At 33.4% G+C, this 12,839-nt stretch overlaps 2 protein-coding genes across 3 annotated transcripts in view; one reads left to right on the forward strand and one right to left on the reverse strand.

Annotated features, from left to right (window-relative positions):
- Nucleotides 1-12,839, reverse strand: part of LOC127868416 (putative proline-rich protein 21) — a 408,141-nt gene that overhangs the window by 209,881 nt on the left and 185,421 nt on the right. The window lies entirely within an intron of this gene.
- Nucleotides 1-12,839, forward strand: part of LOC127868397 (integrator complex subunit 1-like) — a 200,146-nt gene that overhangs the window by 78,970 nt on the left and 108,337 nt on the right. The window contains exon 20 of the mRNA XM_052410148.1: nucleotides 8,683-8,865. Within this exon, the coding sequence (XP_052266108.1) occupies nucleotides 8,683-8,865 (183 nt within the window). The remainder of the gene's footprint in view (nucleotides 1-8,682; nucleotides 8,866-12,839) is intronic.

Here is a 12,839-nt window from a genome sequence, read left to right on the forward strand (position 1 = left end):
TGTTAATCACAAGCTAACAATTCAGCCATACCATGCAATTCAGCCATACTATGCTTGTCTTTGAGGTCTGGGCAATTTCATGTTTCTACTTCTCTGTAGCCCTCTCGAGTTCGATCAAAATCGCATAACATAAATCCCCCCCCCCCCACCCCCGCAATTTCATACGTTTATGAAACATCCCAAATTCTGAACAACAATTTCAATTACTTTGTGGCGCATCAATGATGATTTCGGCAGCTTTCCAATACAAGGGTTGGTCAAACGTTACAATGGTGTGAAGGTTGTGGCAAGGTAGCAAACTAAGACTTATGTGGACAGAATGAACGCTTTGTCCCAATTGTACATATTATTCACAGGCAAGAATTTGACTGACAACAGCCCAGGATACTGGTTTTGCTGATGCAAGATACGCAACATTCCCTGCCAATTCAGTGTTGCCTGAAGCTGAAAAATATCGATCCTCTTGTCAAAATCCAGAAATTGGGGCAGGTCCAAACTATGGGGTTTCACATAACAAGCATCACATCAAAAGTAATGGACTTGGGGCCCTTCAGTATTGTGTCATTGGATGCCATGTGAGATTCCTGTGTAACATAATAAACTTAAACTATGTCTGACAATCGAAATGTGTTCTTTATCCCTCGAAATCTCGGTATAGACAACAAAATCATCTAATCTGAGTGGATATTTACATAGTTATGATCATTAAAAGGTATTGGCGGCCATCTTGGTGGCCATTTTAGACTGCCATGTTGAATTTGTGTGTACTATTGTTAACTTAAACAATGTCTGATGATCTTTATGTGTTCTTTGCCCCTTGAAACGTAGGTATAGACACCAAATGCATTAAAGTTGAGTGGATAGTTACATAGTTATGATCATTAATAGGTTTTGGTGGATATGTTGGCGGCCATTTTGGACGCCATTTTGGATTTGGGTGTAAAATAATAAACTTATAGCAATGTATGATGATCTAAATGTGTTCTTCGCCCCTTGAAACCCATAAATAGCCATCAAAATAATCAAATTTGATTGGATATTTACATAGTTATGATCATTTATAAGTTTTGGTGGCCATCTTGGCGGCCATTTTCAAGGCCATGTTGGATTTGTGAGTACCATTGTACACTTAAACAATGTCTGATGATCTTTATGTGTTCTTTGCCCCTTGAAACTAAGGAATAGACACCAAATTCATCAAATTTGATTGTATAGTTACATAATTGTGATCATTAATAGGTATTGGCGGCCATCTTGAAAAAAACTTTCCGGAGGTCCGATTGTGGTTAACTTTTGATATGTTTTAAAGAAGCTTTTACCCTACCAGGTTCAGTTAAAATACCTTTTGTAGCAATTTATGGTGGTTGAAGCAGGGACCTATACAAACCATGGTTGAAGGTATTTTTTTTCATATATTGACCCTACTATTTTGGAGGCTCGCTAATTTTTAGGAACTTTTCTTGCAATCTCATTAATATTTATAGATATGCAAACGTACTATTTTGCATATTTAACTGCAGATCATACTAGGTAATAATCATAATCTTCATTTTAACACCAAACTTTTTTTTAGAACCAATTTTGAAGAAATATTTGAGAATTATACAAGCTAAACTAGCTATTTAGTCAAAGCCTGACGGTTGCCATAGAAACAGCTCAATAATAACTTATAGCTGCCCAACTGAGATTGTTATCCCACATTTTGTTTTTTTATATTGAGTATACAATCAAGTAAGATAGGTGTTGTTTTGCCCCCCAGAGTGGTACACCCCAACCCATCTGGCTGATAGACTATTTACTTAATATAAAAGTTGTAGTTTAATCAGTTATCAAAGTATTGGCCATACTTGAGTGCATTTTCAGATTGGTCGGCGCCTTTATTTAGAAACTTTTGCTGGTCTGGAAATGATGTAATGATTTATTTTTTTATGTCCCCCACTATAGTAGTGGGGGACATATTGTTTTTGCTCTGTCTGTCTGTCTGTTGGTCTGTCTGTTGGTCTGTTTGCGCCAACTTTAACATTTTGCAATAACTTTTGCTATATTGAAGATAGCAACTTCATATTTGGCATGCATGTGTATCTCATGAAGCTGCACATTTTGAGTGGTGAAAGGTCAAGGTCAAGGTCATCCTTCAAGGTCAGAGGTCAAATATATGTGGCCAAAATCGCTCATTTTATGAATACTTTTGCAATATTGAAGATAGCAACTTGATATTTGGCATGCATGTGTATCTCATGGAGCTGCACATTTTGAGTGGTGAAAGGTCAAGGTCAAGGTCATCCTTCAAGGTAAGAGGTCAATTATATGTGGCCAAAATCGCTCATTTTATAAATACTTTTGCAATATTGAAGATAGCAACTTGATATTTGGCATGCATGTGCATCTCATGGAGCTGCACATTTTGAGTGGTGAAAGGTCAAGGTCAAGGTCATCCTTCAAGGTCAGAGGTCAAATATATGTGGCCCAAATCGCTTATTTTATGAATACTTTAGCAATATTGAAGATAGCAACTTGATATTTGGCATGCATGTGTATCTCATGGAGCTGCACATTTTGAGAGGTGAAAGGTCAAGGTCTTCCTTCACAAGGTCAAGGTCATCCTACAATGTCAAACATCATATAGGGGGACATAGTGTTTCACAAACACATCTTGTTTATTCAATATAATACATACAATGTATTCATGTATATTATCATACAACAAAGTGGTTGTACAAAGCAATAAGTTCAGACATGTTATACAAGATATGCTAATATATTTTTTTTAAAGAGAAAAGAAAAGAACAACAGAAGAATAGTTATGAAAAATGATGAGTTGTATTTAGTCGGGAGAAGGCATACTGGACTTGTGTGTTTTGTTGTATATTCACAATGATCTTATAAGATTGAAAAAAAGTTTATATACAAAAATATTTTAGAAAGATAAACTAACATTAGAGTGACATGTATACAAGTGGACAAACATTATGAGAATTTAATCCGATTCCATTTTTGTTCAAAGATTTGTAATGTGTCATTACTGAGGGCTATTTCTTTCTCAATCTGGATTTTTAGTTTAAGACTATTGACAAAACAATTAAAATTTGGTACTTGTTTTTTGTACTTCATGTTAAAGATAAAATATTTCATCAATATAAGAATAAAATTCACAATATTATTATAGTCTATTGATTTCAATGAGTAAATTCCGAAACTTACATTTAAGAAAGATAGTTTAACGTTTAGTTGCTGTTGTTCGAGAAAAGATACTAATTGATTCCAAATAGGCTGGATGTGTTTGCACTCCCAAAAAAGATGTTCTATAGTTTCGATGTTTTCACCGCAGAAGTCACACAGATTTGAGTTAGATAATTTACATTTAAAGAGATATTTATTTGTAGCTATAATTCTATGGATGTATTTATATTGAAAATTTCTCAGTGTGCTTTCAATGGTTGCTTTATATGGCATGGTAAATATGTGTTTCCAATTAAGTTCATGTTCTCCGAAAAGGACTTGCCATTTATTTTGGGTTTTGGAGTTTTCTGTAGGGTTTTTAATTTGCAGTGTGTAAAATATTTTATTCGGTTTGTTTTTTCTTACAAGTATGTTTTCTACGAATGTTGTTTGAGTACATGGTGTATTATTTGTATTGATTTCAGATTTAATATGCATGGGTATGCTTTTGATTAGTGTGAAGTACTTCAGAAAATTATTTGAAGGTATTCCGTATATGTAGCATATATCGTCAAAAGAGTAGAAATCCTTGATTCTGTAGTCATATAATTGGTCGACATATTTAATGCTTCGTTCAAACCAATCTTTATAGAAAAACGTCTTATTGTTTGAAGTTATGTCTTCATTGTTCCATAAAATAGTTTTACTGCTGGTTTTGGTTTCTAGGTTATGAGTGACATCACTCCATGCTGATAGAACATCAGACAGAAATATGTTTTTGTTTGCAATTTCATGTAAGATAGTATTGCTGATGTTACATTCAAAGAGTAAGGAGTCACCATATTTTTTTAGGATTTTCTGGTAGAATAATTTCCAATTACTTGTATTGGTATTATCTAGGTATCTTTTAACCCAGCTGCATTTGATTGCATTCAAGAATGAGTCAATGTTCGTTAATTGAATACCTCCATTTTCTACAGATTGAATTAACTGAGTTCGTTTTATTTTATCAGGCTTACCGTCCCATATGAAATTAGATATTGCTGATTTTATATCGTTAATAACATCATTTGGTGGATTTGGGAGAACTGTTAATACATAAATTAGTTTAGGAAGTGCAAATGTTTTCAATACTGTGTTTTTTCCGATAAGTGTAAGTTTACGGTGATGCCATGATTTTAAGCAGTTTTTGAAATTCTGTAATTTAGGTAGTATGTTTTTAAGAACTGTATCCTTTTCATTATTTGTGAAAGTAATTCCTAACGTTGTGGCTTCATCGGATGTCCAATTAAATTTCATTTCTTTTTTATATACGACATTACTTTGTTTTAATGTACCTACTCGTAGCACAGTACATTTACTTTTGTTTAGTTTAAGACCCGATGTCATTCCATAGATGGTTAGTGACTCTATTAGGTTATGGAAAGAATCGTAATTGTTGTTTAAGAAATAAGTTGCATCGTCAGCAAATAGGGACTGTTTGATATCTTCATCAGGATCTAGTGATATGCCTTTTATGTGTTTATTTGATTGGATGTGATGTGATAGATACTCGATGCAAATAATGAATAGCGATGATGAGAGTGGACATCCTTGTCGAACCCCTCGTTCGATGTTAAAACTTTTTGAAAAGAAGCCATTGTTAATGATTATACTGTTAATATCGGTATAGAATAGTTTAACCCATTGAATGAGACTTTCACCAAAGTTCATATTTTCTAAGCAAGAGAACATAAATGAATGATCGAGTGAATCGAATGCCTTTTCAAAGTCTGCAAAGAATATAAGACCAGGATTGTTTGAATTGTTAAAATAGTTTATGCATTCTTGGATAAGACGAACGTTTTCACCTATGTAACGTCCTTTTATGAAACCAGATTGAGATTTTGAAATGATTGATGGTAATATTTTTTGTATTCTGTTTGCTATACTTTTAGTTGCAATTTTATAATCATTGTTTAGTAAAACTAATCGGGCGCCAGTTTGATAAGGATTCTAAGTTTTTTCCAGGTTTTGGAATAAGTGATATAATACCTTGTTTTTGTAGCGTAGTTAAGTTTTCGTTGTTAAATGAATAGTTAAGTGAATTAATTAGATGTGTTTTTATATAATTCCAGAATATTTTATAAAATTCTATTGTGATGCCATCAGATCCTGGGCTTTTGTTATTTTGCATATCTTTTAGGGCTAATCCACATTCATATTCATTAAGTAATCCGTCGCACAGTTGTTTTTCCTCTTGGTTTAAAGCGTGATGTGTATTTTTAAAAAGGGAGTTATTTTCAACATTTTTTCGTTTATAGAGGGTTTCGAAAAATAAACGTTGTTCTTCTAGTATTTGAGTCATGTTTGTTATATCTTTGCCATTGACTACTATTTTGTGTACAGTTTTTTGTTCACTTCTACGTTTTTCAATGTTTGCGAAGTATTTTGTATTTTTTTCATTGTGTTCAACATGCTGTGCACGTGCTCTTAGTATTATTCCATTGAGATGTGTATAATAGATTCCATCTAATATTTGTTTTTTTAATGTTATTTCATTTTCAATGTCGATGGTATCATTTGTGTTTGTTTGATGCAATTGTTTTTCAAGTGTTTCAATGGTTTTGATGGTTTCAGTTTCAAGTTTGTGTGTTTCTTTACGTTTAAATGATGTGTATCTAATTGTTGTGTTACGTATATTTCCTTTAATTACTTCCCATAAGGTGTTTGGGTTTGCATCTTTATTATTTTTAACTGTATTTAATATTTCCTGTTTTATTTGTGTTTGATATTGTGTATCCAATAAGATGCTGTTGTTAATTTTAAAGTATCCTGGGCCTCTTTCAGGTATATCATACATGCCATAATTTTTCAGACCAATTCCGGGACATTGAGTTAAATTGTCCTGGGACTTTTGCCGATTTTCCGGGACATGTATAAAATGTAGCGATATTTATAGACATATGCATTTTTGGTACGTTTTTTTGTTTTGTTTCGCATCGTTAATTGCAAAAGTTCGAAAGCCTATCCGAAATACACTTGATCTATTAACGTCAAATTAAACATTACTACTTCCGTTACTAGATACAAGCCACGTGTTTTCAGTGTAAGCGTTCTAAACATAGATGGTGACGTCACTGCGTTATTGTTATTAAGACCGGTGTGTAACGCGTAGTTGTTGATACGACATGGCGAACGCATTTCAAATTCACTTATTATTTTTAACGTATGTTTACTGAGGGTTTAGAACAAGACAATAATAAACCTAGTGAGGATGACGTTTTTAAATGCTTACTTTTTTACTCAACTTCTTTGTCGGTTAAACGTGCGAACATAAACTGCTTTTAATGTTTTACTCAGCAATGTTGGACTTCAGATGTGTGAACAACTATCCTTTGCCCTTACGCAGCGGGAAATAATGACGTAGTAGATTAAAGTCAATTAACAACCACATTAAACAATGCCGCCTTTTCGGTTTGACCGCGAACGTGAGACAATCGATATGATAACAGGACCCCTGTTAATTGATCGATTTTGACACGTAGCGTAGTCTGCCTATTCGAGTAGGCATTGTCATGGAGACGCTGCAGATATACAGAGATTCGAGGTGCAGTTAAGCCTATTAAGATAAGGTACATGTATATGTGGATTTGTATATTCCGGGACATTTGACAGATTTCCGGGACAGCGGGACAAGTTCTTCATTTCCGGGACTGTCCCGGACAATCCGGGACGTATGGCATGTATGGGTATATTGTGCAGTTTAAGTTCAACTAGAGAGTGGTCAGTCATAAATCCTGGTTTTATGTTACATGTGTCAATAATGTTGCAAAGAGATTCAGATATTAAAAAATAGTCTAATCTACAAAATATTGTTGGTTTTGTGTTTGAGTGCCAGGTGAATTTGCTTTCGTTTGGGTATACTGTATGCCAGATATCTATCATATTGTAGTTTTCAATTATGTTATTTAAAATGTTTCTATTTTTAGGATGAGTATAAAGGTTTCCATTCTTTTTATCTAATAATGGGTTCAGGACAGTATTGAAATCACCACCGATTATAATATTTTTATCTTGGTAATTAATTATAAAGGATTGTAATGTTTCCTAAAATGCGGAATCATCTATGTTAGGACCGTAAACGTTGATTAATGTTATTTCTGTTTCATGTATTTTGATATCTATACTTGCTAGTCTGCCAATTATTATTTCGTTAAGGTTATCAACTGTGATTCCTATGTTACTTTTTATCAGAAAGGCAATGCCTTGTTTATTAGTATATTGTCCACTGAGGTAGATGTCCCCGTCCCATTCATTTTTTAAGGTTTGCGCTAAAGTGTGTGTCAAGTGACTTTCTTGTAATAAGCATACATTATATTTTTTTTCGTCTAACCATTTGAAGATTTGTATGCGTTTATCTTTGTTGTTTAGCCCTTTTACATTTAAAGTACATAGCTTGATCGTTTAAAAAAGGGTGATGTAAATGATAATGTGTGTGTGCTTGTCCAGTTAGTTTCTATTTGAAAACGTGTCCAGTTGGTTTCTATTATAAGAAGTAAGATGTCTACACAAACAAACAAAAATAGAAAACAAAAATAAGGGATACAAAAGGATGAATATTCCATAAAAAAGTAAGGAATAAAAAGAATAATCACAAATGTGAGGTTATAACAATAATGAACGACTGGTCTCCAATAGAGACATAAAAAGCGCATTTCCTTACACTGGAAATACACAAACTAATTGAATTAGTGATCTGAGATACAAAAAATATATATGTATAACACTGTAGATTATATGGTAGCTTATAGTAATAATAATAATAATATAGCAAACAATGAATATGCTAGTCCTTTTTTTTCTTTTTTTTTATCCATTCGTTTTTGCTCCCATATAGACCGCAGCAGTTCAACGACGCAATATTTATATCATTCATTGACAAAATAGGTGGCATTAAATTATAAAGACAGTGTTTTTGTCTCTTCTTCAAAAGATATTTTAGTGAAATAGAAATAAAGGTCAGATAAGTACACTGTACACAACAATTCACCATCCAAGTTACAAAAATAGTTATTTCATAAAGAAAAACATTGTGTTTTGCTAAACATTATCATATGTAAGAAGATTTTTCTTCTAAACAAACATACATAGATTAAAAGGAAACAACACAAAAAGGTTATATGTACAAACAAAATACAAATATTATGTTTAGGGATGATGACTAAATACGGTTCTGTCAACATCGTATTAATGTAGGTTGTGATCTGAAAAAAACAACATGTATATATGACACCGTTCAATGGATGATGACTCTTTGAAAAAAAATCACTGTATAGCGAAAGTCGTTTTCTACCTAATATATAGCATTATAAGTGTACGTATCCTGGTTTCCATATGATGTAGATTTATATTCAGTAATTTAAAAAGAGTCGATCAACTAACGTACTGCTGTACGTATGATGTAATGATACTGTAAATGCTTTCTATTGTACGATACATTGGTGGAGGTGCTTTATGGTGACAGTATGCTGTCTGTGTCAGGGCACGTCTCAGTCGATGCCATGGCTGGCAGAGCTGGTAGAGACAGCGGAGGGCTCTATGGACGTGCTGCCAGTGCAGTGCCTCTGTGAGTTCCTGCTACATGACTCTCACGGCCCCCACAACATAGCTAACACAGCCAATGACGAGGAGCCAATTAAGTTTGAAAAACACAAGAAAAAACAGGTATTTTACTCTGTCAGTTTTGCAAAAAAGAATAAGCCAAACAGAGACACTTTATCATATGTTACACAAATTTATAGTATTAAGTTAACATAGTGATATATCAACATGGATTACAAATCAGTTTGGGTGATAATTTTAATCAAGATATTTGCGCTAAAAGAAAAAAAGTCACTTTAGTTGTCATTCACTGGCTTATATATTGGCCACATTGCAACAAAACCTGCCTTAAGGACATTAATGAGGTTTGCGGAAAAACCTGCTTAAAGCCATGTCAATGTTTTGATTCAGGAAAATTGCAAATCTTTTTAAAAAATGGGCTTTAAAGGCTTTATTTGTTAATTTTTATTTTTATTTTTTATGAAAACATGTTCCATTTAGTGTGAAATTTTTTGTCAATGTCACAACTTATAGTCAATAAATTTTATCTTTAAATATCATACTTAAAATCGCAGTTTAGGCTTTGTCATGAAAATGCGCATATAAAGTATTTCTAGACCGATTTAAAAAAACATTTTTTTATTTATCAACTCAAAATATTATTACACAATACAAGTTTATTAAAATCTGTAATGTGAATATTTGTCAATGCAGCCCATGTTTATCTTTTATCTGCATGTTATAATTTGTTCCGAAGCAATGTTCCTAGGTTACCACTTTAACATATTTCTAGTAAACATGCTTCTTATTAGCCCTCCCGGATTGCAGCGGGATACAGTCTTTGCTTTGTCTGTTTATCCATCCGTCAGTTCATCTGTTACCCACTTTTCAGGGCAATATCTCAGAAACTATATAAGATTTTAACAGGAAGCTTCATGGGTGTATATACAAGAACCATCACCTTAACACATCATGCTTTTTGTTATGGTCTTTTTTTAGTCTTTAGCATGGTTTTTAGTCAAATAGTTTTAGCTATGCTAATGACCCATTTGTCTTCATCTGCTTCATTCATTTTCTAAAAGTATATATTCAACATCTATATTATATTACTGTTAAGAGATAAGTAACAGATTGAATTTTCACACATGTGTTTGGGTCATTGTTTGAGGTCAATGACCAAGTTCCATAATTTTTACCTGCACTTAAGCAGACTTATGCTGATTTTGGTACTTTAAAAAATTCAGGTTAACATTATCGTGCAACACCTCTAAAACTCTATATCTACTGCTGATATTGATATACAACACCTCTATAACTCTATATCTACTGCTGATATTGATATACAACACCTCTATAACTCGATATCTACTGCTGATATTGATATACAACACCTCTATATCTACTGCTGATATTGATATACAACACCTCTATAACTCTATATCTACTGCTGATATTGATATACAACACCTCTATAACTCTATATCTACTGCTGATATTGATATGCAACACCTCCATAACTCTATATCTACTGCTGATATTGATAAACAACACCTCTATAACTCTATATCTACTGCTGATATTGATATACAACACCTCTATAACTCTATATCTACTGCTGATATCGTGCAATACCTCTATAACTCTATATCTACTGCTGATATCGTTCAATACCTCTATAACTCTATATCTACTGCTGATATCGTTCAACACCTCTATAACTCTATATCTACTGCTGATATCGTGCAACACCTCTATAACTCTATATCTACTGCTAATATCGTGCAACACCTCTATAACTCTATATCTACTGCTGATATTCCTCTATAACTCTATGTCTACTGCTGATATTCCTCTATAACTCTATATCTACTGCTGATATTAAAATTAAACTTTACACATGCTTGAAACAAGTCAGTGACCTAGGCTAATAATTCTGACCTGCAATATACCAGAGTTATTCCCCTTTTAGGTTCATGTTTGTTTGCAGTATCTCCATATTGCTATATTAACAAATTTCAGTTCTAGGTCCATTGTTTGGTTTGCATACGAGATGGATGGGGTCAAGTTTAAGTTCACTGTTACTAAACATTGCACAATGGTTTTGACTATGTCTGATAACAAATTCAGTTGTTGTGATGACACTTCATATTTCAGGACCTGGTATCCAAATCTTGCTCTGGATAGCATATGGGTTGGATAAGGTCAAGGTCAAAGTCATGTTTTGTAAATGTAGACAAAACTCCAGTACAAATTTGGCTATAAAAAAAAACAAACAAATATACAAATACTTTATATGAAGTCATTGCTAGGGTTGCATATGGCATGCAATAAGGTCAAAATCAAGGTCAATGTTACTCAAAATAGAAAAAAATGATTCCTTTTAGTAATTCAATTTTTTAAAGCTAATGTCATGCAACTACAGTGGAAACTGTCTAACCTGGATCCTCTGTATACAGGAATCCTCTCTAAACCAGAAAAAATTGTCCGGTCCCATTTTTTATGCCCCCGAAGGAGGGCATATAGTGATCGCACTGTCCGTCTGTCTTTTCTTCACACTTTTGTGTTTAGGTTTCGAAAACTGCTAATAATTTCTATGTAGCTTCAGATGTAAACTTCATATTTGTTATGCATGTGTATATGGACAAGGCCTTTCCATATGCACAAAAATGTTGACCCCTTTGAGCTTGACCTTGAACTTTGGGTTCGCGTTTAGGTTTTAAAATCTGCGTTTAGATTTAGAAAAAAGCTTTTTCGAGGGCATATGTCTTCCGATGGAGACAGCTCTTGTTTCCCTATAAAACCATGTGCAAAATAACTCCTCAAGACCGGAATCCCCTAAATTCCGTATACCGGTCATTCTTTGGATCTAAATCGGGTCATTCCATACCTAATTGTACCTCTCTAAACCGGTCAGGACTGGTTTATTGCACCCCAGTCCTAGAATCAAAAACTTGTGAATAGCGGATTAAAGACGCGTGAAATTAATAATGGTGGTCAAGAATTTTGCAAACTGTAAAAATTGCAAAACAATTTAAAGATACTCGGCCTGTTTTGTTCATATCGATCAATAGAAGTGATAATACTGATTATAATTACTAATAACAAACATAGAGTTCTTTAGTGTGTTTTGTTTTTTACGTAGGAAGCCGTGCTAAATTTTTTATAAGCTTAATACCATTTAATTTTAAATTGTTTATTACAATTGCTAATTAAGTGTCATATAAAATATTGATTTGCACAGTTCTTGAAGCAGTTGCATTTAGATATTCATTTAGATTAGAAAATTGGCAATTAAGATAACTAAGACTAAACATGTCCAAACCTCTTTTTAAACGAAGGCGGGTGATAATGTCTAAACCTACACCCCAGATGCTGTCAGACAGGTCTTTTTCTGCCTTTCTCACGGGTCCAATAGTCGGACCCATTCCCAATACCAAATATGCATATTTTTTCCCAATTCTCAAAAAAAAAATCCCAATTTTCGACCGAAATGACCGAAGCCGAAAAATGTGTTTCCCGGTAGGTACTGTGTTTTAAATAACCGTGTGACATGTTTTAGCGTGTCAATGAGAAAACCCCGTAAAACATCATCGTATCGAGTGTTCCATAATGCAATTTTCGCGACTTTACACTTCAGACAAATGGCGGCTGGTTTTGTATATGCAATTCTTAAGACACATTTTCGGTCAAAATTTGGTTTCAAATATTGAAGTGCTGGATTATTCAGAATTATCAGGTAATGTACCTAGTATACAACAAGTGATTATCATGTGTACGTATTTATTATTGTAAATTGGTTGAGAATCAATATCAATGGTCTGAGGTAGAGAAATGTGGACTGGTTTCACTTTCAACGTTACTGTTTTTCAAAAAATGGTTGCCTTCAGATATTTGGCAACTTGAATTTTGAATAATAATAATTATGTTGAATGCAGGTCCTTTGACTGTGAATATTCATAAAAAAATCCTAAATGAGATATTGAGCTATGTATTTTATTTGAACTTCAAGCAAAACATTAACAAAGTCTGTATTTTTATCATACACATACTTACACTAGCAGTGGACAATGACTGTAGCATGGAAAAAACTTTTTAAT

This window comes from Dreissena polymorpha, chromosome 2, assembly GCF_020536995.1.
Source record: "Dreissena polymorpha isolate Duluth1 chromosome 2, UMN_Dpol_1.0, whole genome shotgun sequence".
Classification (NCBI taxonomy): domain Eukaryota; kingdom Metazoa; phylum Mollusca; class Bivalvia; order Myida; family Dreissenidae; genus Dreissena; species Dreissena polymorpha.